We start from the raw sequence: 21,663 nt of genomic DNA on the forward strand, positions 1-21,663 counted from the left end.
CTCCTGGGAATGCTGTGGTAAGAACATAGAGGTTTTTGGGAGGTTCTCAGTCTGCATTTGTTCTGCTGAGGATTTGCCTTTTTTCCCTAAGTATCAATCGGGAGAAGGGATGATCTATATTATTATCAGTTTTTAGGATTAGACAGGAACTAGATTTAGTGGGAACTCATCTTATTGTGTATATATGTTCTCCAAACATTTTAGCCCAGGTGAAATATGGATTACAGTGACCATCAAGGGCATCTTTGACAGGAAGGAAACCTCTCACAGAGGAGCATGAAGGTTTGGGCTTGTAGTGGAGCTAATATGAATGCAGGGGTTGTGCTTGGCTTTAGAAAGCCCATAGGAGCCCAGTCTGGGAATTCACTTTATATGCACATACACACTCTGGGGCTTTTTTGGTCCCTGGAAATGTTGCTTCTACCTTCTTGCCTGCTCCGGGTTCCCTGTATGGCTCCCAGAGCACCCGTGTGCTGTTGGGGATGGAAAAAGGGAAGGAAGTGACCATATCACCTTTCACTCCCAATTGAGTGCAGACGTTGAATGGGAAATCCTTAATTCCACTCTGTGACAGACAAGTGGGAATAATTAAAAATAAGAATCAAAGGAAGGAAAGAAAAAACCATAAATAAAATACTTGTTCCCCAGGTAATACTTACTATTGTCTCAAGGCCAAAGATGCCCATTCTGATATATGTAAGGGTTTGCCCACAAATCCTTTGATACTCCTCCCCTCAAGTGGTGGAGCTTTTCCTTCTAAGCGTGGACCAAATTTATTTTATGTTTTATTTTATATATTTATTTGGCTGTGCCAGGTCTCAGGCGCTGCATACAGAATCCTTAGCTGTGGCAGGTGGGATCTAGTTCCCCAACTAGGGCTCCATCTTGAGTCCTCTGCATTGGGCATCTTAGCCACTGGATCACCAGGGAAGTCCCAAGTGTGGAACAATTTTAGTGATTCACTTCCAGCATACAGAGCATGGCAAAAGTGATGGAATATCACTTCCAAGATTAGGTTATAGAAAGAGTATGTCTTCCACCTCCCTCTCTCTTTCACTTTCTTTTTTGCTTTACTCACTGTGAAGGATGACATGTCATGAGTAGCACTGTGGAGAGGCCCGTGTGAGAAGGGACTGCAGCCTCCTGCCCACGCATGCCACTGAGTTTGGGAGCAGATCCTCCAGCATGGTCAGATCTTCACAGACTGCAGCCCTGACAGCTTGCCTTAGCCTCCCGAGAAACTCTGAGGCAGAACCACCCAGCTAAGTCACTCCCAGATTCCTGACCCCAGGAAACTTGTTGTTTAGTCGCTAAGTCATGTCCAACTCTTTGCAACCCCATGGACTGCAGCCCACCAGGTTCCTCTGTCCGTGGGATTTCCCAAGCAAGGATACTGGAGCAGGTTGACATTCCTTCTCCAGGGGATCTTCCCGACCCAGGGATCGAACCCACGCATCCCCTGCTTGGCAGGTGGATTCTTTACCACTATGAGACCATACCAGCTATGAGACAATGATGGATAATACACTTCAATGCTTTCAAAGTGGAGAGTCCCGCAGGGGTGGAGAGTACGGGGCTGATCTCCCTGGGGAAGATTGTCATCTGCTTTAAGACTCCTACACATAAGCCAGTGTCTTCAAACAGAGAGAAATTCTTCTAACCTAGAAGAAATGAGTTTTAAATAGGTTAAATATTCTTATTATTACTCATACTAAAATGTTTTCTTATATTTTCCCCCCAAAGAAAAGCTGTGTCAAGGTATGACTTGTTCATTTCTTTCAAACTTCTCCAACATCCCTAACTTTTTAAATTCAGCTGCGAACGTTGATCACAAACAAATAACTGTCAGTTGAAATCACTCGTCTCCCAAGAAAGCAAATTCAGCCCTTAACTGCTTCATTTCACTGTTGGACATGGTTTACTGCACAGAATGATAAATCCAAAAGGAACTTCAGGGGTGTGCATAGCTTATCTCAGGCTGATTCTATTAGGATGGTGCCAACTTATGTACAAATGAATCATTTAATTCCAGATAGTCTAGAGATCAAATTGCCAACATCCATTGGATCATCAAAAAAGCAAGAGAGTTCCAGAAAAACATCTATTTCTGCTTTATTGACTATGCCAAAGCCTTTGACTGTGTGGATCACAATAAACTGTGGGAAATTCTGAAAGAAATGGGAATACCAGACACCTGACCTGCCTCTTGAGAAACCTATATGCAGGTCAGGAAACAACACTTAAAACTGGACATGGAACAACAGACTGGTTTCAAATAGGAAAAGGAGTACGTCAAGGCTGTATATTGTCACCCTGCTTATTTAACTTATATGCAGAGTACATCATGAGAAATGCTGGGCTGGATGAAGCACAAGCTGGAATCTAGATTGCTGGGAGAAATATCAATAACCTCAGATATGCAGATGACACCATACTTATGGCAGAAAGTGAAGAAGAACTAAAGAACCTCTGGATGAAAATGAAAGAGGAGAGTGAAAAAGTTGGCTTAAAACTCAACATTCAGAAAACTAAGATCCTGGCATCTGGTCCCATCACTTCATGGCAAATAGATTGGGAGATAGTGGAAACAGTGTCAGACTATTTTTTGGGGCTCCAAAATCACTGCAGATGGTGAGTGCAGCCATGAAATTAAAAGACACTCCTTGGAATGAAAGTTATGGCCAAACTAGACAGCATATTAAAAAGCAGACATTACTTTGCCAAGAAAGGTCCATCTCATCAAAGCTATGGTTTTTCCACTGGTCATGTATGGATGTGACAGTTGCACTATAAAGAAAGCTGAGCACAGAATTGATGCTTTTGAACTGTGGTGTTGGAGAAGACTCTTGAGAGTCCCTTGGACTGCAAGGAGATCCAACCAGTCCATCCTAAAGGAGATCAGTCCTTTATTGGAAGGACTGATGCTGAAGCTGAAACTCCAATACTTTGGCCACCTCATGTGAAGAACTGACTCATTTGAAAAGACCCTGATTCTGGGAACAATTGAAGGTGAGAGGAGAAGGGGACGACAGAGGATGAGATGGTTGGATGGCATCACCAACTCGATGGACATGAGTTTGAGTAAACTCCAGGAGTTGGTGATGGACAGGGAGGCCTGACGTGCTGCAGTCCATGGGGTCTCAAAGAGTTGGACATAACTGAGTGACTGAACTGAACTGAGTCTAGGTATGTTCCCAACCATCCCCTCTTTAGGGAAGGGAGGAGCCTGAAAGCCTTAGCTGCTTCCAGGATACAGATGATCATCCTTAAAGGCCTGCCTTTGGAATCAGGGAGAGGAGAATATTTCTGGACCAGGTAATTAGGGGTTAACTACATGAGTGAGGAAGCTCATACACAAATTATTAACATCTAAGATTATTGCTCTCCCACCCCCACAGTCACCCTCCACCCTAGGCTCCTAGCCACTTATTTTAGCTACTGACTGACACTGGCAATGACCTTTCTGTTAATTCAATAAACATTTACCAAAGGCTTACATGGTTAAGTACCTTAAGTAGACTAGGCCAGAATGCACTTATGTAAAGATGTTAATAGGGTGGGAGTTTCTGATTCCTAAGCCTACCTAGGAATGAGTCTGGAGATAGGTTGTTTGGAGAGGAAGAGCCCAGTACATTCACTTTTTTATTTTTTAAAATATAATTTATTTACTTGCCTACATCGAGTCTTAGTTGTGGCACACGGGATCTTGTTGCCTCATGCAGATCTTTCGTTGTGGCACACGGACTGTCTCTAGTTGCAGCCTGAAGGCTCCAGGGCACACGGGCTTCAGTACTTGCAGTGCATGGGCTTAGTTGCTCCCAGGCATGTGGGGTCTTCCTGGACTAGGGATCAAGCCTGTATCCCCCATGCTGCAAGGTGGATTCTCAACCCTGGCACCACCAGATCATATGATCCTCGCCTATGAAGAAAGCCCTGGGGACGTGGATTCTCCTACTATTCTGCCTCTCAATTCAGCTCCTAATATATCGCAAATTCCTTCCCAGAGACCAGAAAAGCATTCTTTTCTGCCCCGCCCTCATCACCCTCTCACTGGCCCATATCCTCTTTCCTCCCTTCTACCGATGTGATGCTGTACTTTATTATATAACATTATCTGAATAGTCATCAGAATAGCTCAAAAAATTATGAGGATAATATAAGATAATCTTAGTATACATAGCAACAGGCCCATACCAGAAGTCTCATACCAGTCTCATGATGCTAGTGACATTCTTAGCTGTAAGAGGGAGGGGAATGAAGAAGAGGAAGAATCTCTATTCACTTGTCCCCCTCATTCCTGTTTCCACCAAAACACCAAAAAAAAAGATAGTGCCTATTTGTTCCCCATAAATTTTGGAGGTATCTTGAATGCCTCCCCATTTAATGTCAATAGAGCAGAATAATAGTGACAAAGGAGGAGTTATTCTGAACTTTCATTGAAAAAGGCAAGTGCAGAAAGGCTGCCATGGACATTTTAGACTTTTTTTTTTTTTTTTTTTTTTTTTGCAGCACCATTCGACTTGTGGGATCTTAGTTCTCTGTCTGGGGATCAGACCCATGCCCCTTGCTTGGGAAGCGCAGAGTCTTAACCAGTGGACTGCTAGGGAAGCCCCAGAGTTTAGATTTGATGAGTGTGCACCCACTGGAGTTAAGTCTGCAGATCTGCTGACTATGCCATAAGGTGGAGGAGTAGAGGAAGCTGAGACAGCGACAACCTCAAGATGATACAAGTAACTTAATCTGAATTCCGTGAGAAAAAGGGCAGCTTGCTGAGGTCCAAGGCCCTCCAAAAGCAAGCCATCAAGTGACAATAGGAACAACACAGACACTTCCTCTGTAACATGGAACTAGGTAGGACACCACCCCCTTCATATCAGAGGGGCTCCAGGCAGTGAATTATAGATAATCAATTAGTTGGCAGTGCCCAAGAACCTGCTGTCTGTTAAGCACAGCAGAGGGTAGAATTAGAAAGTGTTGGCAGTAGAAATGTGCTTTGAGAATGATTATAGCATCTATGTCTTGACTCCCTACTCCTGGTGACAGCTTCTCAGACCAGTGAACCCTCTTGAATATATACTACTTCTGAAAGAGATATTCATAAATTCCTGTCTCCTTTGTAAGGTGCTATAATTTTTGCAAAAGGTTTGTGTAGGATGCTTCTATTGTGCATCTAATGTGTACATATATGTCTCAATATGGTATATGTCTTTATTTTGTATATGTGTGTATATCTATTACAAAATCAAGTTGACTTTTTCTTTTTTAATGAATGGCTGAGCTAAAGGCTATAAAATGATCGGGCTCTAGTCAAGTCAGATTATTTACAGTAGCAATTTACCTGAAGCCTTTGGAATTACATGATGAATTGCTACGACTCATAAAACAACATGAGGCTCTTGGCAGCCTGACTCCAGCCAGAATTAACCAAGCCAGCAGTCATTAAAAATTCAATAAAACGGAACTTCATCTTAGTGCCATGACCAGAGTTAAAACATAGCCAGGTCACCAAGACCTTATGAGTTTACCACCACCCAATAGAGCTGTGGGCTTAGAGCTCCCAAAACTGATACTTTAAAAATAATTCATTAGACAAGTCCTGTAGACAACATGACAGGTAAGAATACAGTCCTGAGAAAGAAAAACAGAATCCTTGCCTGTTTTTGAAGTTTACAGTCACAAAGCTGTGTGAGTGACAGGCTTTCTTTGGGATAGCAAGTTACTTTTCAGACTTTGCACTTCTATTGGTGTAAGGGCCAAGGAGTAGATGAAATTAACCTCACTGAAGCCTTTGGTGAGATTTTTGAAACCCTGGCACCAAGTATTTGTTTAGGAAGCTCTTTTATCCGCTAGGTGTTCCCAGGTGGCACCAATGGTAAAGAACCCCCCTGCAAATGCGGGTTAGACGTAAGAGATGCCGGTTCAATTCCCTGGGTCAGGAAGATCCCTGGAGAAGGGAATGGCGATCCACTCCAGTTTTCTTTCCTGAAGAATTCCATGGACAGAGGAACCTGGCAGCTTACAGTCCATAGGGTCACAGAGCTGGACACGACTGCAGCGACTTAGCATAGCGCTACCATCCTACGCAGCAGCACAGATATGGCTTGTTAAATGATCCCAATAGTAACCATGCAAGGAACTCCTTGGAATCCTCTACTAGCTCCTTACAGGCTTCCCAGGTGGCCCAGTGGTAAAGAATTCTGTCAACACAGGAGATGCGGATTTGATCCCTGGGTCCGGAAGATCCCCTGGAAGGGGAAGGAAAGGCAACCACTCTAGTATTCTTGCCTGGGAAGTCCCTTGGACCGAGGCGCCTGGAGGGCTGCAGTCTGTGGGTTCACAAGAATCAGACACAACTTAGTGACTAAACAACAATAATTCTTCTGTTAGCTTGTGTTGTCATTCAGCTCCTATCCAGTCACCGACAGGATGAAATTAAGGGAACTCATCCTTTTGTGAGTACTAGCCTGTCGCTTTAAGGCTGAAGGCTTGACCGTCAGTCTCCATCTAACCTGTCACTGATAAAGTTATCAAGTAACCCAGTGTCTGCTAAATGAGCTATAAGAAAACACCTTAGAAATACAAAGGGATTGCTCTGTGACGTGTAGGCCAAAGCTAACTCTACCTAAGAGGGTGGAGAAGGAAATAAACTGGTTGTTTCCACCTAGATCGTGAAGACATTTAGAATTCCTTTTCTGTCCTTTGGAGAACTGGTTACAATGAGCACAAAAACAGCTTACTTGGCTTATCTACTCAATGTAGTGCTTGCGCTGTCCAGGATATGCCAACCCTAACCCACCCCCTGCTCCCAAGAACCGTGGGGTCTGTTGGGGGCGGGGGTGACCCAGGGAAGGGAAACTGACTTTGGCTGGGGAGAGGGAAACAGAGCTTCAGCTGAAATAATTTAGCAGCAAAACCTGGAAAATGCCAAGAGGGCACTCTTAATAATCATGCTGGAACATGGTGCTGACTGGGACCACACCCAGCAAACAAATAGGTAAAGATTATCCTACTTTGAAAATTATGTCAGGGCCTAACCTTCCAAAGGCTTCCTTCATAGCTCAGTTGGTTAAGAATCCACCTGCAATGCAGGAGACCGCAGTTCTATTCCTGGATTGGGAAGATCCACTGAAGGGATAGGCTACCCACTCCAGTATTCTTAGGCTTCCTTTGTGGCTCAACTGGTAAAAAATCCACCTGCAATGCAGGAGACCTGGGTTCGATCCCTGGGTTGGGAAGATCCCCTGGAGAAGGGAAAGGCTATCTACTCCAGTATTCTGGCTTGGAGAATTCCACAGACTGTATAGTCCATGGGGTTGCAGAGTCTGACACAACTGAGCGAACCTTCCAAAACAAGATAAAAAGGTCGAGGATTACCTAAGACTAGAGTGATACACACTTGCCCAAAGAAAACTCGTCTAAATCTGCTGTTAACAGGCTGCAACTACCTCCAAACTGATAGAGGACACCATCTTTTTAAAAGGTAGTTACTATTGCCTACCACCTAAAACCTGACAAAGTGAACCTGTTGGATGACTGTTTTTGCTGGAGGTGTGTGTGCCACAGAGGATGGAGCTCCTACCCAGCTTGATATGGAAATAAACTCAAGTAGGAAGTTGAAGAATTTCCAGGGACAAAGAGCAGAGGCATACAGGTGTCTCCACAGCCTCTAGGGGCATCGTGAACAGCCCACTAGTGCAAGGAAAAGCGATATCAAGGCGTATCTGGGGCTGGCTTGCCCTCAGAGCTAGGTCAGCCTCGGATGGCTTTAACCAGCGTAGCAACGTGGTCAATATTTGCTATTTAGATGAACCACTGGCAGCTGGGCAGAAGGTGAAATGGAGTAGGGACAGTGAGACCAGTTGCAAACAGACTAGGCTGCAATAAAATCAAGCCAGTGTTCAAAACGTGATAGTGTGATAGGCCAAAGGCAAGCTCTGGAGCACAGGGAGGGAAGAGTTGGGGTTTGTACACTGCTGCAAACTTTTAAACTTCAGGGCCGGGATAGGTCTTAACCCAGACACCGCAGATTCTCAAAGCATAGGATGCGGCTGGTTGGCAATAAGCCTTAGGAAAGATTCTTTAATTCCAAAAACAAGTATACCTGAACTTACTTTGCCTCTTAAAAAAAAACAACTCCTTTTTTGGTAGTAAAAGGGAAATGAAGTGGCACATAGGGACTTAAAAGAATCACAAAAGTCAGAAGAGATCTTATAAATCAACCTAACATTTATAAGAGCTGCTCTGGGAAGTTAATACAGTTTGTTTACAATGAAGAGTTATCTAACTCTGAACGTACTATACATGGCAATTAGAAATTGTCATGGTAAGAAAAAAACCACAGCCCACTTTCTGCAACCAACACAAAACAGCCAGAAACAGTAAGGGAAATGTAAGGACAAAAGTGGGGTTTGTTTTTATTATAAAAGAAAAAAAAATAGTAACTCCTCAGGAATCTTAACAAAGGAAGGGAATAATTTCACACTCAGAGAACAGACACCAAGATACAAAATTACAACTGTTTGGACTCCAGACTTGTCCCATCTCCTCCAGAGCAGAGACGGGGAGGAGACAGCTGAGGCAAACAAGCAATTCTGTAAAACAAAGACTTAGAAACCCTACAAATAGGATTAAAATCTAAAATTCTGTTTTGCTTTAAAAAAAAAATCTTTTTTTAATATTATCAAAAGGCCTGCTTTAGTGACATGCTAGTCCCACCGGAAAATAACCCCAATACCCCCTTGTCAGTAACATGCTCAAGTTGACCAGCCAACTCATATTTCCAAACCCCTGTGTGTACAAGTACATGTGTGTCTTTTAAACCTGGGGCTCAGGTGATGGCTACTGCTATCATGGGCTTCCACCTGTTAACCAACCAACATCAGCCTCCCCAGAAGTACGAGCAGGACAGAGAGAAACCCTGAAGTGGTAGCGAGGGAATAACAGCCCCAAACAGCCAACTTTTCCAGCATAGCCTCCCCCATCCCCATGCCCACTCAAAAGGAGATCCTTATTTCTAACCAGACTACTTGTCTCAAATTTGGGTTCCCCGTAACCAGAATGGCTTTTTCTCCCTAAAGAGAAAACACACATTTATCTGCACACCCATATATATAATTTTTTTGTTTTTACATTTAAATAGAAAAATACTACTCTGCTTTGTGTTATAAATGGAGGACCACACAATGAGAACTTTTTCTTTTAAGGTAGGGCTATCCATCTATTTATGTGGAGCCAGTCAGGGCGTTGAGCCCCAGGCAAGGGAAGCACCACACCAGATCTAGGGTGTTTTCCTACCTGACTTCCCACCCTTCCTTCCCCCCTAATTCTCACTTTTGATAGAAAGTTGGTTACAACCTTGTAAGTAATAGAACTTCCCACCAAGAAGGGAAATCCTAACCTAACCACAGAATCCAGCACCCCTGTCCCCCACTCAGTAACCACTCAGAAAAAAGTCCTCCCCATCTCTTCAGTATGACTGGGCTCTCTGTCCAGAGAGCTATGCCTATTGGACAAACACACCTGATTAAATGGAAGCAGTGGTTATGTTTCCCCGCCCCCCCTCCCAACTAATGCACTAGGAAGCTTCAGTGATAGGAAAAAGAAAAGGGCAGGGGTAGGTAGGTGGTTGTGCAGTGATTAAGAACCTGACCCCTTCAATCCTGACCAAAGAAAGCAAGAAATATTAACTGGGTGTGAGGAATTAAAAAAAAAAAAACAAAAAAGAACCTTGATATTCCACCCTTTGAGTTATAGCTATTATGACATTGAGAGGGGTGAGAATGGGAGTAAGATGTAGAATTAAGAGGGGTTTTGAGGGCTGCAAGTCTAGTCCACTTAGTTCTTGTACTGGAAGGGCTCGTCGCCGGTTTCGTTCAGAAGACATGTGCGGATGAGGGCTTCCGTCACGGCGAAGGGGTCACAGTTGGCAGATGGGCGACGATCTTCGAAGTAGCCCTTCTTCTCCTGGCCAACAGTCCGGGGGATGCGGATGCTAGCACCACGGTTGGCCACGCCAGCAGAGAAGTCGTTGATGTTGGAGGTTTCGTGGAATCCAGTTAGGCGCCGGGCATTGTCCAGGCCCCCCTTGGGATCGTAGGCTCGGATGTGGTACTGGTGCCGCTTGCTTAGTTTCTCAATGGCCTCCTCAATGTACCTGGAAGAAACAAACAAGATGAGGGTCCAACCTGCCATCGGAAACCTGCCCTTCAAGGAGCAGGTGTGGATCCAAGAATGGAGTGCCTCGTCTACCAAAGACTGTTTTCTAGGCTCCAATTCACCAAAACATGGCCCCAGGAAAAGAAATTCTCCACAAAGGCAGCACCCTGCCTTGTAACCTATGTCTCTTAGTGCTGGGCAGGCAGTAGATGTCCCAATGAAACTCTCTCCCACCCACAGGCATTAAGCTCATTCAGAAGCTTGTATTGTTACTAGTTTAGTTCTTACTAAAGATTTTCAAACGCATTCATCTGTGTCAACTTTCCCCATCACCATCCTTGAACCCTACTCTTGAAGAGTATTCTGGGGGTACTTTCCAAATAGGAACAAAATGATAGGATCAGAAGACAGTTTCTGAAGCTAAAGGCCCCAGCTGGGATGGCAGCTTGATGTACTCATCCCCAGTACATCAAACCCCTGGCAGGTATTCTTGCAGAGAGAGTGAAATGGCCCCAGCAGGAGGCGGCACTCACTTCAGACCATTCTCCTCTCGCATGGCCTTGGTGCTAAAGTTGGTGTGGCAGCCGGCACCATTCCAGTTCCCAGGAATGGGCTTAGGATCAAAGGTGGCGATCACTCCGAAGTCTTCACACACGCGATGCAAGATGAAACGGGCCACCCAGAGATGATCGCCCATGTCAATTCCTTCACAGGGTCCTATCTGGAATTCCCACTACAGAGAACGAGAAGATGGGTCTTTAAAGCAAAACCAGCTGCTCACCCCAAGCCAGAAGCTGACACTTGTTCCCTGCTCACCTCTACTCCAAGCCACCTTGAGGGCTTTGGGTTAAGTGGGCACCACAACAGCCCTTCCTAGCAAAAGCCCCCACATGCCTCTAGGTGGGGCAGGTGATGGGCTAGAGACCTTTACCTGTGCAGGCATGACCTCAGCGTTCGTGCCCCCGATCTTGATGCCGGCGTACAAGCAGGCCCGGTAGTGAGCCTCCACGATATCCCTGCCGTAGGCCTTGTCCGCTCCCACACCACAGTAGTAGGGACCTGGAGAGGCATCAAGATGGAAGATCAGGAGGCAGGATGTCAAGAAAACTCCTATCTAAGTGAGATGCATGGCCCAATGTCAGAAGTCAGAAAGTTCTCACACCTTCTCTTGGAATCACCATCCCTGCCTTTACCGACAGGCAGATAAGTGGTGTGCAGTGGACTCCTCTGGGTTGACCCCAAGTAGAGTCCACGCTTTCCCTGTAATGTTAATATCTCAACATCCATTATTTGGATTTAGGTAACACAAGGGCTAACTCTCTACAGTATTATTTCAGCCAGTCTTGGGGATATCCCCCTAGCTTTTTGGTCTACAAGGATTCACTCCCATCTCCAGAGACTTCCCTTGGCAACTAAGCACTTGGGGAGAAGCGAGATTCACCTCTCACCAAGGAGACTTACCTTGGGGCCCAGGAAAGCCGTTGGAAGGCCAACCAAAGGGGTGCCCATCAGTGCCCATGAGGGTATATTCCTGCTCCATTCCAAACCAGGGGCGCTGGTTGCTCACCATGTCCATTATCCGTTTACAGGTGTGCCTTAAATTGGTCTCTAGGAGAAAGAAAGAGTGAACACGCTATTAGAGAGATATGGACAAATGCACCGAATCCCCGTGTTGATGGGAAGTGGTCCTCAGATTCCAGGTACCTGAGATATTATTTACTGAACTGACCCAGGGTCAACCTTTCTGTGTCCTGGTCAGTGTGAGAGGGGATGATAAGAGAAGCTACGATTATGTATCTGTAGGGAGACTCTCAAAAGGCTTTATTTATAACTAAACTGGGTCACAACAAAGTCACATGGGAGAGGACCCAGAGGACACAGCAAGGGTTCACCTTATCTGCAAGCTGGCCCCCTCCCAAGTACCAAATGTCAGGCACTTGAACCCTCTATTCACAGAACTGCTTCTAGCTGTCAGACCTATTCCTGGTTTCTCAAGCATTTACAGTCAAATCTATAGTTTTTATTGAGAGAATCATTTGTCTAGTCTATCAACAGCCTTACATTCCCAGTGAGAAGACACAAAGTGCTAAGTTCTATAGTACTGGCTCATGCCAAAAAAACCCAACCAACCAAAAAAAAAAAAAAAAGGCGACAAGCTCAACCAGGAAAAATTTCTATGCCAGAAGAGATCTTTATAGATTATTACTGGCTGTTTCACTATGTCCCAGAAACCATTTTCAGACCTCTATGATATGCAAATGATATCACTCTAATGGCAGAAAGCAAAGAGGAACTAAAGAGCTTCTTGATGAGGGTGAAAGAGGAGAGTGGGAAAAGTAGGCTTAAAACTCAACATTAAAAAAATTCAGATCATGGCATTTGGTCCCATCACTTCATGGCAAATAGAAGGGGAAAAAGTAGAAACAGTGACAGACTTTATTTTCTTGGGCTCCAAAAAATCACTGTGGATGGTGACTGCAGCCATGAAACTAAAAGATGTTTGCTCCTTGGAAGGAAAGCTATGACAAACCTAGACAGTGTATTAGAAAGCAGAGATACCACTTTTCTGACAAAAGTCTGTCTGGTCAAAGCTATGGTTTTTCCAGTAGTCATGTACAGATGTGGGAGTTGGACCATTAAGAAGTCTGAACGCCGAAGAATCAATGCTTTCAAATTGTGGTGCTGGAGAACTCTTGAAAGTCCCTCGAACTGCAAGACCAAGCTAGTCAATCCTAAAGGAAATCAACCCTGAATGTCATTGGAAGGACTGACGCCGAAGCTGAAGCTCCAATACTTTGGCCACCTGATGTAAGGAGTTCACTCACTGGAAAAGACCTTGATGCTGGAAAAGATTGAGGGCAGGAGAAGGGGATGACAGAGGATGAAATGGCTGGATGGCATCACCGACGACTCATTGGACATGAGTTTGACCAAACTCCAGGAGACAGTGAAGGACAGGGAAGCCTGGTGTGCTGCAGTCCACAGGGTCGCAAAGTCAGACATGACTTAGCGACTAAACAATAATGTTATATCAAAGAAAACCCACAGCTGCATCTTCCTAACAACCTGAGATGGGTATTATAAGTATCCCATTTTACAAGTGAGAAAATGAGGCTCAGAGATAGCAGTGAACCTGCCCACAGTAGGCAGCAGAATCAGGAAACCCTGCCTGTCTTGACTTCAGAACTCAGGTCTCTCACCATAATTTAATGCCTCCTAAAACACTTTTGGGGGGGCTTCCCTTGTGGCTCAAATAGTAAAGAATCCACCTGCAAACGCGGGAGACCTGGGTTCCATCCCTGGGTTGGGAAGATCTCCTGGAGAAGGGAAAGGCTACCCAATCCAGTATTCTGGCCTAAAGAATTCCTTGGACTGCATAGTACACTGGGTTGCAAAGAGTTGGACACAATTGAGCGATTTTCACTTTCACTTTTCACTTCAAAACAAAGACAAGTAAGGCTCAGAGTCACTAAGTGACTTGCCAAAAAGTCTCACTGGCCAAGTATGGCAAGACTTCATGGAAGTGAGACTCCAATGGAGTTTAAAAAAGTGAATGATAGAAAACTGGGACAAACAGGTCTGCCAGGAAAAAACCAAAGGTACAATTACAGCAAACCTCACAGCAAGCATATGTTATCAGTGAACCAAGATGCTCTTGGTTTAGTCAGTAGACAGAGAAAGAAGACAAGCTCTCTGGAACAAAAAGGTAACCAGTATTTGACATACAGTTCTTCTCAATTATTTGCACATAACTCAGTCCTCTATAAACGATTTTATGAGCTGGATTTTATTAGTTGCTCCATTTTTTAAAATTTATTTTTTATTTGGTGGATAATTGCTTCACAATGTTGTGTTGGTTTCTGCTGTACAATGTGAATCAGCCATGTGCTGTGCTTAATCGCCAGTCATGTCTAACTCTTTGCAACACCACTATAGCCTGCCAGGCTCCTCTGTCCATGGGGATTCTCCAGGCAAGAATACTGGAGTGGGTTGCCATTTCCTTCTCCAGGGGATCTTCCTAAACCAGGGAATCGAACCCAGAATCAGCTGTGAGTATACACATAGCACCCTCCGTCTATTCTCCCCCATATTAAAATGGGGGAAGTGAAAAGTACAGGGACAAAATAACTCGCCCAAGTTCATACCAAGTAGGTGGCAGATCTAGAACTCAAATCCAGCATTCTAATTTTAGAATCCAAGTTCTTAAAATCTACAGGCAGGAGGACTGTGAGTGATGTGGGGCACTCCTCCAGCAAACAGATTTAGTAGAATCCAGTGTGGTTTTCTGCAGCCAACAAACAATGGGAGGATGGACCACACAACCTCTCTCAACAAGGAGTTCAGGATGGGAAGATGCCTGTCCAATCCTTCAGACTTCTAAGAGTTAGTTAGAAGTTTCTAATTTCTAACAGTTAATTCTGGGATAAGCTTGTCTTCCCAATACCGATTTTGGAATATCCTCTCCCCCCAACTTTACAACTCACGGATTAGGATTAAGTCTATTCTATACACACCTGCAGGCTTTCGGTTGTACTTGAAGACTTCACAGAACACCAGCTTGTTGGGGTCCTTGCGGAAAGGGTCCCGAAACATGGCAGCAGGGACAAGATACATGTCACTGTTGGACCCTTCAGACTGAAAAGTGCTAGAGCCATCAAAATTCCACTCGGGCAACTCTGTGATAAAAAGAGACGGAGAAATTAAAGTTACAAGCACAAGAACTTTTCAGGGAGGAGTACAGCATCTCATTTACCTTTTTATCTGTAACACTGTCTTGCCCAGAAAGCCAGTGATGCATGACTGCTGCTAATAACAGGCAAATCCTGATGTTTGCAGGTTGCCCTACAGTCCTTTCTGAGTTCCAAGTAAGACCATTGCATCACTTTCTTAAAAGAAGTACCAATCACAGAAACAACCTAAGAATAATGTTTCCTCTGTAAATAAGTCTACTGGACACCCAGGAGACAAAGTGGACATTTCTAGTCAGTCAGTCATCATTTAAAGTATTGACATACAGGAGAAAAAGACTCTCTGATAGGCCATCTGTGTTGCTTATTTCTTTCACTCCCCATCCCCACCCCACACTGTGTAATGGACAGTCCCAGTTCATGCGGTGTCCTTATTTTAACAGATAAACAGACACTAGCAGGATGACTTATTCAAGGGTGCTCCCACGTAACTTATCCACACTATGTTTCAAAGGCGAGTTCCTTCATCTCTCTCCAGTTGACTATGAGTTCTCTGAAGGCAGAGACCAGACGCTCATCTCATACTTCAAGGGCCTGCGCAATACTTGCCACATAGCAGGTACATAGTGTATGTTTTGCATTACATCCATTTCATTCATTTACTCAAATGTGAGCATTATCAGAAAAGTAAGCTATTCCTAAATCAGGTAAAAGATGATAGACCTCAGTCCCTTTCCAGAAGGAGGACAGCTATGGTTTGTTCTAGACCAAAGAATAAAAAAGACAAAGTCGTCCCAATTCATATAATACCTTCTGTAGGATAAGCAATCAGCCAGCTTAAGAATTCTAAAAGTGCATCAACTAAAAACAAATGATGGCTAGCTCTACTTAGAGACCACTTTTAGGGTGTTTGCTTTACATCTAGAACCTAAGTGACATTCAAAAGTGTTTGTATAGCCAATTGAATAGTCAGGTTAGAGCTGTGGTTTTCAAACTGGGTTCCTGAGGGTACCTTAGGTCAGACTGAGATGGGATGCCCAAGTCAACAAAGTTCCCAATCCCACTCCCCTCAGACTTCATCTTTTTTCTTTTGATATGCAAGACTCAATTTAAATGAAGGGGTCCACTGTTAATACTTGGAGGCAGTGTAGGAGCTTAATGTTGACCGAATAAAGTCTGTAAAGTCCTGCCTTAGAAAAGGTTTACATCAGAATAAAGAGGCCAGACCTAGTGGCTTGTCTCAGGCTGCCACCCACCCCCACACTACTCCCATCCAACACGTACCCCCAGTTCCACCCAGCCTCTCACCTTCTACACACTTGGGTTCAGAATCCAAGGTTCGGGTCTTGCAGCGCAGTCCTTCTCCAGTACCGTCGATCCAGATGTACATAGCTTGGACTTTCTCGCCCTGAGGTAGGGCCATGTACACCTGCTTGATGCCTTTGTTCAAGTGGGAGCTCGCCGAGGTGGCCATGGTGGAAGGTGTTCTGAAGAGAGAGAGAAAAAAATAAAATAAGAACACCAACTCCAAACAGATCCTCTGCAGGAATGATGCAATAAGGACAATTAAATCAAGTGGGAGTGGTGGCTCCTCCCTTTGGAAGTCACACACTCAAAAGTACAGGACGTTTATTTAACTTGCTTTCAGGGAGATTAAAGTTTTATGCTGAACAAAAGTCTCCTTATTAGCTTCCTCAAGCCAGAATCTAAACTTCTGAGCACTAAGTTCTATTTTTGCAGTTTGTTAGAGATAGCGGAATTGTTTCATTTTTCATACTAAGATACTGGGGGGGGGGGGGGGGGGCGGTGAACCCAAAACAATACGAAAGCTCAGAAGCAATCTGCAGAACAGACATCTGTCTCCAAGTAAACTCCGGCCACAGAAAGGCTTGGCTGCTATGATCTCTTGGTTAAGTTTTCCCTTTTCCTTACACCCCAGAGGATGCCTCAATAAACAGTTCTTTTGAAGATTCCTCCACCCTTCCAAATAAACAACCCACCCCACTCCCATTTAGCTGGAAGGATGCAACCCGGGGGGGGCTAGCTAGAAGATTTAAGAGCTGGTGGCTTCCTAACAATGACTAATGTGTACTTTGGGACATTTGATCCAACCTGGATTTTAAGACACACACTGGCAAGACTTCCATTAGTTTGAGGCAAAGTTCTCATTTCAGAGAGTAGACTTAAGTTTGAGAGTGACCAGATTCCACCAGAGAACTTTAATTAAGAAATTCCGACTTCTAAATCAAAAAGATCTGGGGTTTCAAAAGCTGAGGCATGTTAAAATCTGCGAGCCACCACCGCAAAACCTCTCAAAAGAAGAAACACTGAAGCCACAAAACCAAACCCCAACACAAAGAGGAAACCTTCTCCCTCCTCCCTCCCCCATTGATCGCCCAGGGTGGCTGCAGAGGGAACATATTGTTCTCCTCCAATGACTTGGGCAACTGTCTGAAGCACAGTGGCAAAGTTTCTATGGGCAACCGTCCATGTTTGCCCAGCTGAAAACAACTGCTTCTCCTTGCAACAAACAGCCTCACCCTTCCCCTCCAGGAAGAGAAGCTGTCTGTCAAGTTGTGTTAGCAGACAACCTTTGCCGACTCCCTCTAGACTTGGTCAGTCAAATCCCACTCCTCATGCCCATCGCCCATCCTGCCTTTAAACGCCAGTAGGAGAAATCCCAGACCCTTTCAGCTCCCAGCTATAACCCCCGTCTCTGGCTTTCCTCTCCCACCGGTTACCACCTCCAATTCCAAGTCACACTTTCTCCCTTAAGCCTCGGGGCCTGCTCTTTTCGGTGATGCCAGCTCGGTTCCGTGACAGGTTGGATGCCAACAGCAGCCTGCTCTATCGACTAGTGCCGAGATGCCGAGATTTTACGTGGTGGGGGGGATGGGAGGGCTGGGATTCTGTGGTTCTTAGCGGTTTCTTGCAGCTGCGGTGGGAGCAGGGTCCTGGATCCCTGCTCCTCACTCACCCCAGCCACGTAAAATCAAAGGTATCGATGATGCCCTCCTTGGCCCTTCTCCTTTTGGAGTGGCGTTCGCGCCTCTCGTGGGTCTCCGGTTCTCGCTGGTCCACGCACCGGAGCTTTCTGGGCGAGGGAGACGGAGAGGGAGAGGGAGTCGGAGTGCGGTCGGAATCGCACCGGGTGGAGCAGGAATAGGATGGCTCCTGAGTCGTCTTGATTTTGACTCGCGGTTTCTCTCCGGCGTTCACCGAGTAGGCGACGAAGCCGAAGCAGTTGGAGGGGGACCCCGAGGACCGAGATTCCAGGTCGTCTTCATCTTCGTTCGCGTTCTTCCTCCCGGATTTGCGGCCGGGGGAGCATCCCCGCTTCCCGCCCCCAGGGTAGTTGGGAAAATCCACTTTGAGAGCAGCCCTTTTCCACCGAAACGTCCCGAAAGTCGGCGCCCCACCCCTTGGGCCCCCGTCTGGATCTCAGGGCGTCGCCGAGGGGGCCATACCCCTCCAAGGCCGGGGCGGGGAGGGGGGGCAGTCCGCCGGAGGGCAGCGCGCCGCTGCTGCCCCTCTCCGGCCAGCCAGGCCTCTCCACCCGCCGCGCCCGCCGGCCACGCCGCGCTCCCGGGCTCCCCATTGTTCAGTCACAGGGGTAGACCCCGCGGTGGGAGCGGGCCGCACCACCGACTCTCCCGGCGCCGTGCTTCGGCGCAGGAGGCTAACCGCGCCCCGGCGCCCGCCGCCGCGGAGAAAGAGGGCGAGGCTCCCGCAGGGGGACCGCTCCATCCACCACGCACGCCACACGGCCGAGCAGGGGGCGCCGGGCCCGGGCAGCGAGCGGCTCCTCGGCTCGTCCTGCCCAGCGACCTCCAGGGGCGGCGCTTCGGGCCGCCAGCAGCTGAAGGAAGATCAAAACAACTCCCCGCCCTCCGCGAAGCCTGGCGCCCCACCATCGCCGACCCAGACCCGCCGGGAGCCGCGGGCGGCGAAAGCAAGCGGGAGGGGAGGGCACCCAACCTCCGACCTCCTTCCAGGCCGGGGCGCAGAGCAGGGCCAGTAGGTGGGAAGGGGCCGAGACGACCGGTCAGGGCGCGGCGGCTCGGGAGGCGGCGGGGCCGGCGCGGCACACTTCCGAGCACCCCCCCATCCCCGCCCTCCGCCCCGGGCCGGCCAGGCGCTTACCTGGGCGCCGAGCAAAGCGGCAGGGCGAGCAGGCGGCGAGAGCGAGGTGAGGAGAAGAGAGGCGAGGAGGACGGCGAGGGGCTGCTCACACAGCCTGCTCTTCTCCCATTCTCGGCTCTGCAGGGCGGCCCGCCGCCCCGCAAGCTTTATCGGCGGCCGGGGCCGCCCCCGGCGCCCTGATTGGCTCCCAGAGGCCCGGAGCCCGGGCAGATCAGCTGATGCATCGTCCCGGCACCGCGGCCATTGGGCGAGCCGCCGAGCGGGCGCCACCGGGTGGGGGCGAGCGGACCCGGGAAAGAAAGGAAGGGAAAGGGCGGTGGGGGAGGGGCGCGAGGCAGGGCGGGCCGGCTGCGGGCGGAGGGCCCGGGGCCTGCCGGGAAGGACCCCGCCGGGCCGGCCGCCGCGCGCCCCCGCCCCCTCTCCCCGCCCCGGCGCCCCCAGGTCAGATATTCTGAGGGAGGGTTCTTTTCCCAGGTCCCACGGCACGGCCCAGAGGAAATTCCAACCCTCAGGCACCAGCTTTTGCCTTTCGTTGTTAGAGAACCCCCAGCTCCCTTGCCCGCCCCTCAGGTCCTGCTTGTGAGGGAGTTCGGGGTGTGGGGGCCGCAGTAGCCCCGGGCTCCCCGGTGCCCGGGCCGGCCTCGGAGGGGGAGGCGCGGACAGGGGGCTGCCGGAGGTAGGCCGGCCCCCTCGGCGGGTTTGGGGATGTGACCTGAAGTCTCCCATCTCCCGTTTGTAGTGAACGAGCTGTTTTGTCTCCTAGCGTAGAGAGGATCCCGGCGGGCGGAGACAGAGTCGGCTGCCACACCTGAGGCAACTCTGCAGCCTCTCTGGACCCAAGTTCCCTCATCTGCAAATCAAATAGAGCGGTTCAAGAGAGGACCTTTAGAGCCGCGCAACATATTTGAAATCCTCTGTGCGAACCGTTTCCCAGGGGCACCTGACCGGGGATTGAGGTCTTGGCATCTCCCCCTTTGAAACCTAGGGTACGTCAAAAATTTAAGTTCTGTCTGTGTTGCTTTTCATATAATTTATTGCACATCCTTGAAATCTGAAAAACGAGAATCAGTACCCCCTTCCTCTTCTCTCCTCAGAGCCTTATTAGGATAGTTGAGAAAATGTGTGTGTGAACAAAGTCTTGAAAGGGATGTTTGTCAACAGATACACAGTTTTATATATATGTATACAACACACATGAATATAATGTCTTCATTGCTACCAGTGATAAGATTTAATCATACTGTTTTTATTGTCTGAATCCTCCTGATGGTGTCTAGCCTTTATCGCACCTTTCAAGAGCCCCAGTATATGATATTTTCTGTTTGAAAACTAAGAAATCATGTTTCCAGGACCTTTGGAAGAGGAGGGGAAAAAGTTTGCTCTTCTGGTTATTTTTTGTACCACAAATATGGAAAAGAAATGTTGCCTGTGACCACACACATAACTTGGCTTCTTTGGTCAACATCCCTCCCCTGTGAGAGTGTGGCTAACACTGCAGTGCTTTAAGATGACAGACTCAAGATTCATCTCAAACAGAGGTTTTTGGTATGTTTCAGACAAGTGACATTCTGGACCAGGCAAGTCGCCTTGCAAGTGTAAGGGATTCTATGCTTACACTTGCACTTAAACTTGTGATCCTTCAAATGATGGTGAAAAGCTGGGCTTCAGGTCAGGCAATGTAGGTTCAAATCTCGTCTTGACTTCTTTCCAGCTTTGTATTCAGGTGGATGCTTAGCCCTGAAGCCTCAGTTTCCTTGCCTACAAATTAGGCATAACAACTGCCTTGTATATTGTAAGGATTAATTATGATGGCACACACATACAGCAAATGCTAGAAAGCAATAATTGTAATTATTATAGGCCAAGATAATCTGAAGGGATTAGATTATTTCTTTCCCTGCCGTAACCCATGAAGTACAACTTTCTAACTCTGGGTAATGTGCCACCGTTAGTTTTATGAGAGTGGGTTTAGATCTGATAACAAAGTGAGCTGTCTTCATTCCATTTATTTCTGTGAAGTCTTGAGTTTAAATGATTGAGGAGGGGGTGATGGGAGGAGAAAGGCCATGTTCTTGTTTTAAGAAAACATTAATTTTCAGTTGCCATACAGCCAGAAGTGATCTAGAGCCTTCTACTGTACTGCTCACCGCCAGCACCCGAGGTAGGGATGGCACACGGAATAGAAAATAGAAAAGTAAGAGGCAAGCACAGTTCTTAAAGCTTCTAGTGTGTGAGTCAGCCTGCTGCCCTGGCTGGTGTCTTAACCTTCCTTATTCATCTGTGTGTCCCCCAGTAGTGTCCAGGGGGGTCAATAACTGGTCAATAACTGATGTTTGTTGACCACACAGAACTGACAGCGGCACCATCAAGAGAACATGTGCTTTGAGCTGCTTTTCCAAGAGTGGAAATGGATTTGCTTTGATCCATTCATGTGACCGGGGGCGTACTTTGTGAGGGTTAGCAAGGTAATACATGACCACTGAGTTTTTCAGGCAGAACAACAGGCCTTGTCCTCCTTAGTCAGCCCCCTACTTACTTAACCAAACTGAATTAGGGCCCAAATGAGTTCAAGGACTATTCAGGGAAGCTTAAAAGAGTATGAAGGAAGAAAAAGCAGAAGAAGGCGCTTAAACTAACTGGTTTGCCCCCAGAAACCCAGACTGGACTTTTAGAGAAG

General features: G+C 47.0%; 1 protein-coding gene and 1 long non-coding RNA gene across 3 annotated transcripts in view; one reads left to right on the plus strand and one right to left on the minus strand.

Moving 5' to 3' along the window:
• Positions 1 to 8,390: 8,390 nt before the first annotated feature.
• Positions 8,391 to 19,145, minus strand: GLUL (glutamate-ammonia ligase). 2 transcript variants are annotated; one of them, XM_065936166.1, is made up of 8 exons: positions 18,987 to 19,131; positions 17,821 to 17,937; positions 16,152 to 16,330; positions 14,670 to 14,831; positions 11,617 to 11,763; positions 11,087 to 11,214; positions 10,689 to 10,888; positions 8,391 to 10,153 (listed from the first exon to the last, which is right to left on the minus strand). In XM_065936166.1, exons 3-8 carry the CDS (start codon positions 16,315 to 16,317, stop codon positions 9,835 to 9,837), a joined length of 1,122 nt encoding a protein of 373 aa, XP_065792238.1. In that variant the 5' UTR covers positions 16,318 to 16,330; positions 17,821 to 17,937; positions 18,987 to 19,131; the 3' UTR covers positions 8,391 to 9,834. The 2 variants fall into 2 exon arrangements, with proteins under 2 accessions (XP_065792238.1, XP_065792237.1); XM_065936165.1 differs by lacking the exon at positions 17,821 to 17,937 and having other exon boundaries at positions 18,987 to 19,145.
• Positions 19,146 to 19,333: 188 nt separating this feature from the next.
• Positions 19,334 to 21,663, plus strand: part of LOC136169885 (uncharacterized) — a 42,196-nt gene continuing 39,866 nt past the window's right edge. Inside the window, exons 1-2 of the long non-coding RNA XR_010663456.1 lie at positions 19,334 to 19,427; positions 19,750 to 19,972. This is a non-coding gene — a long non-coding RNA (uncharacterized lncRNA). The remainder of the gene's footprint in view (positions 19,428 to 19,749; positions 19,973 to 21,663) is intronic.

The sequence above is a fragment of the Muntiacus reevesi genome, chromosome 5, assembly GCF_963930625.1.
Source record: "Muntiacus reevesi chromosome 5, mMunRee1.1, whole genome shotgun sequence".
NCBI lineage: Eukaryota > Metazoa > Chordata > Mammalia > Artiodactyla > Cervidae > Muntiacus > Muntiacus reevesi.

Excerpts from the sequence above, each read along its gene's own strand:
- GLUL (XM_065936165.1), bottom strand. The coding sequence starts at position 16,317 with ATGGCCACCTCGGCGAGCTCCCACTTGAACAAAGGCATCAAGCAGGTG. Across the intron at positions 11,215-11,616 it reads CGGCTTTCCTGGGCCCCAAG|GTCCCTACTACTGTGGTGTG; the intron begins GTAAGTCTCCTT and ends ATGCCTCTCCAG. Across the intron at positions 10,889-11,086 it reads CTGAGGTCATGCCTGCACAG|TGGGAATTCCAGATAGGACC; the intron begins GTAAAGGTCTCT and ends CGTTCTCTGTAG.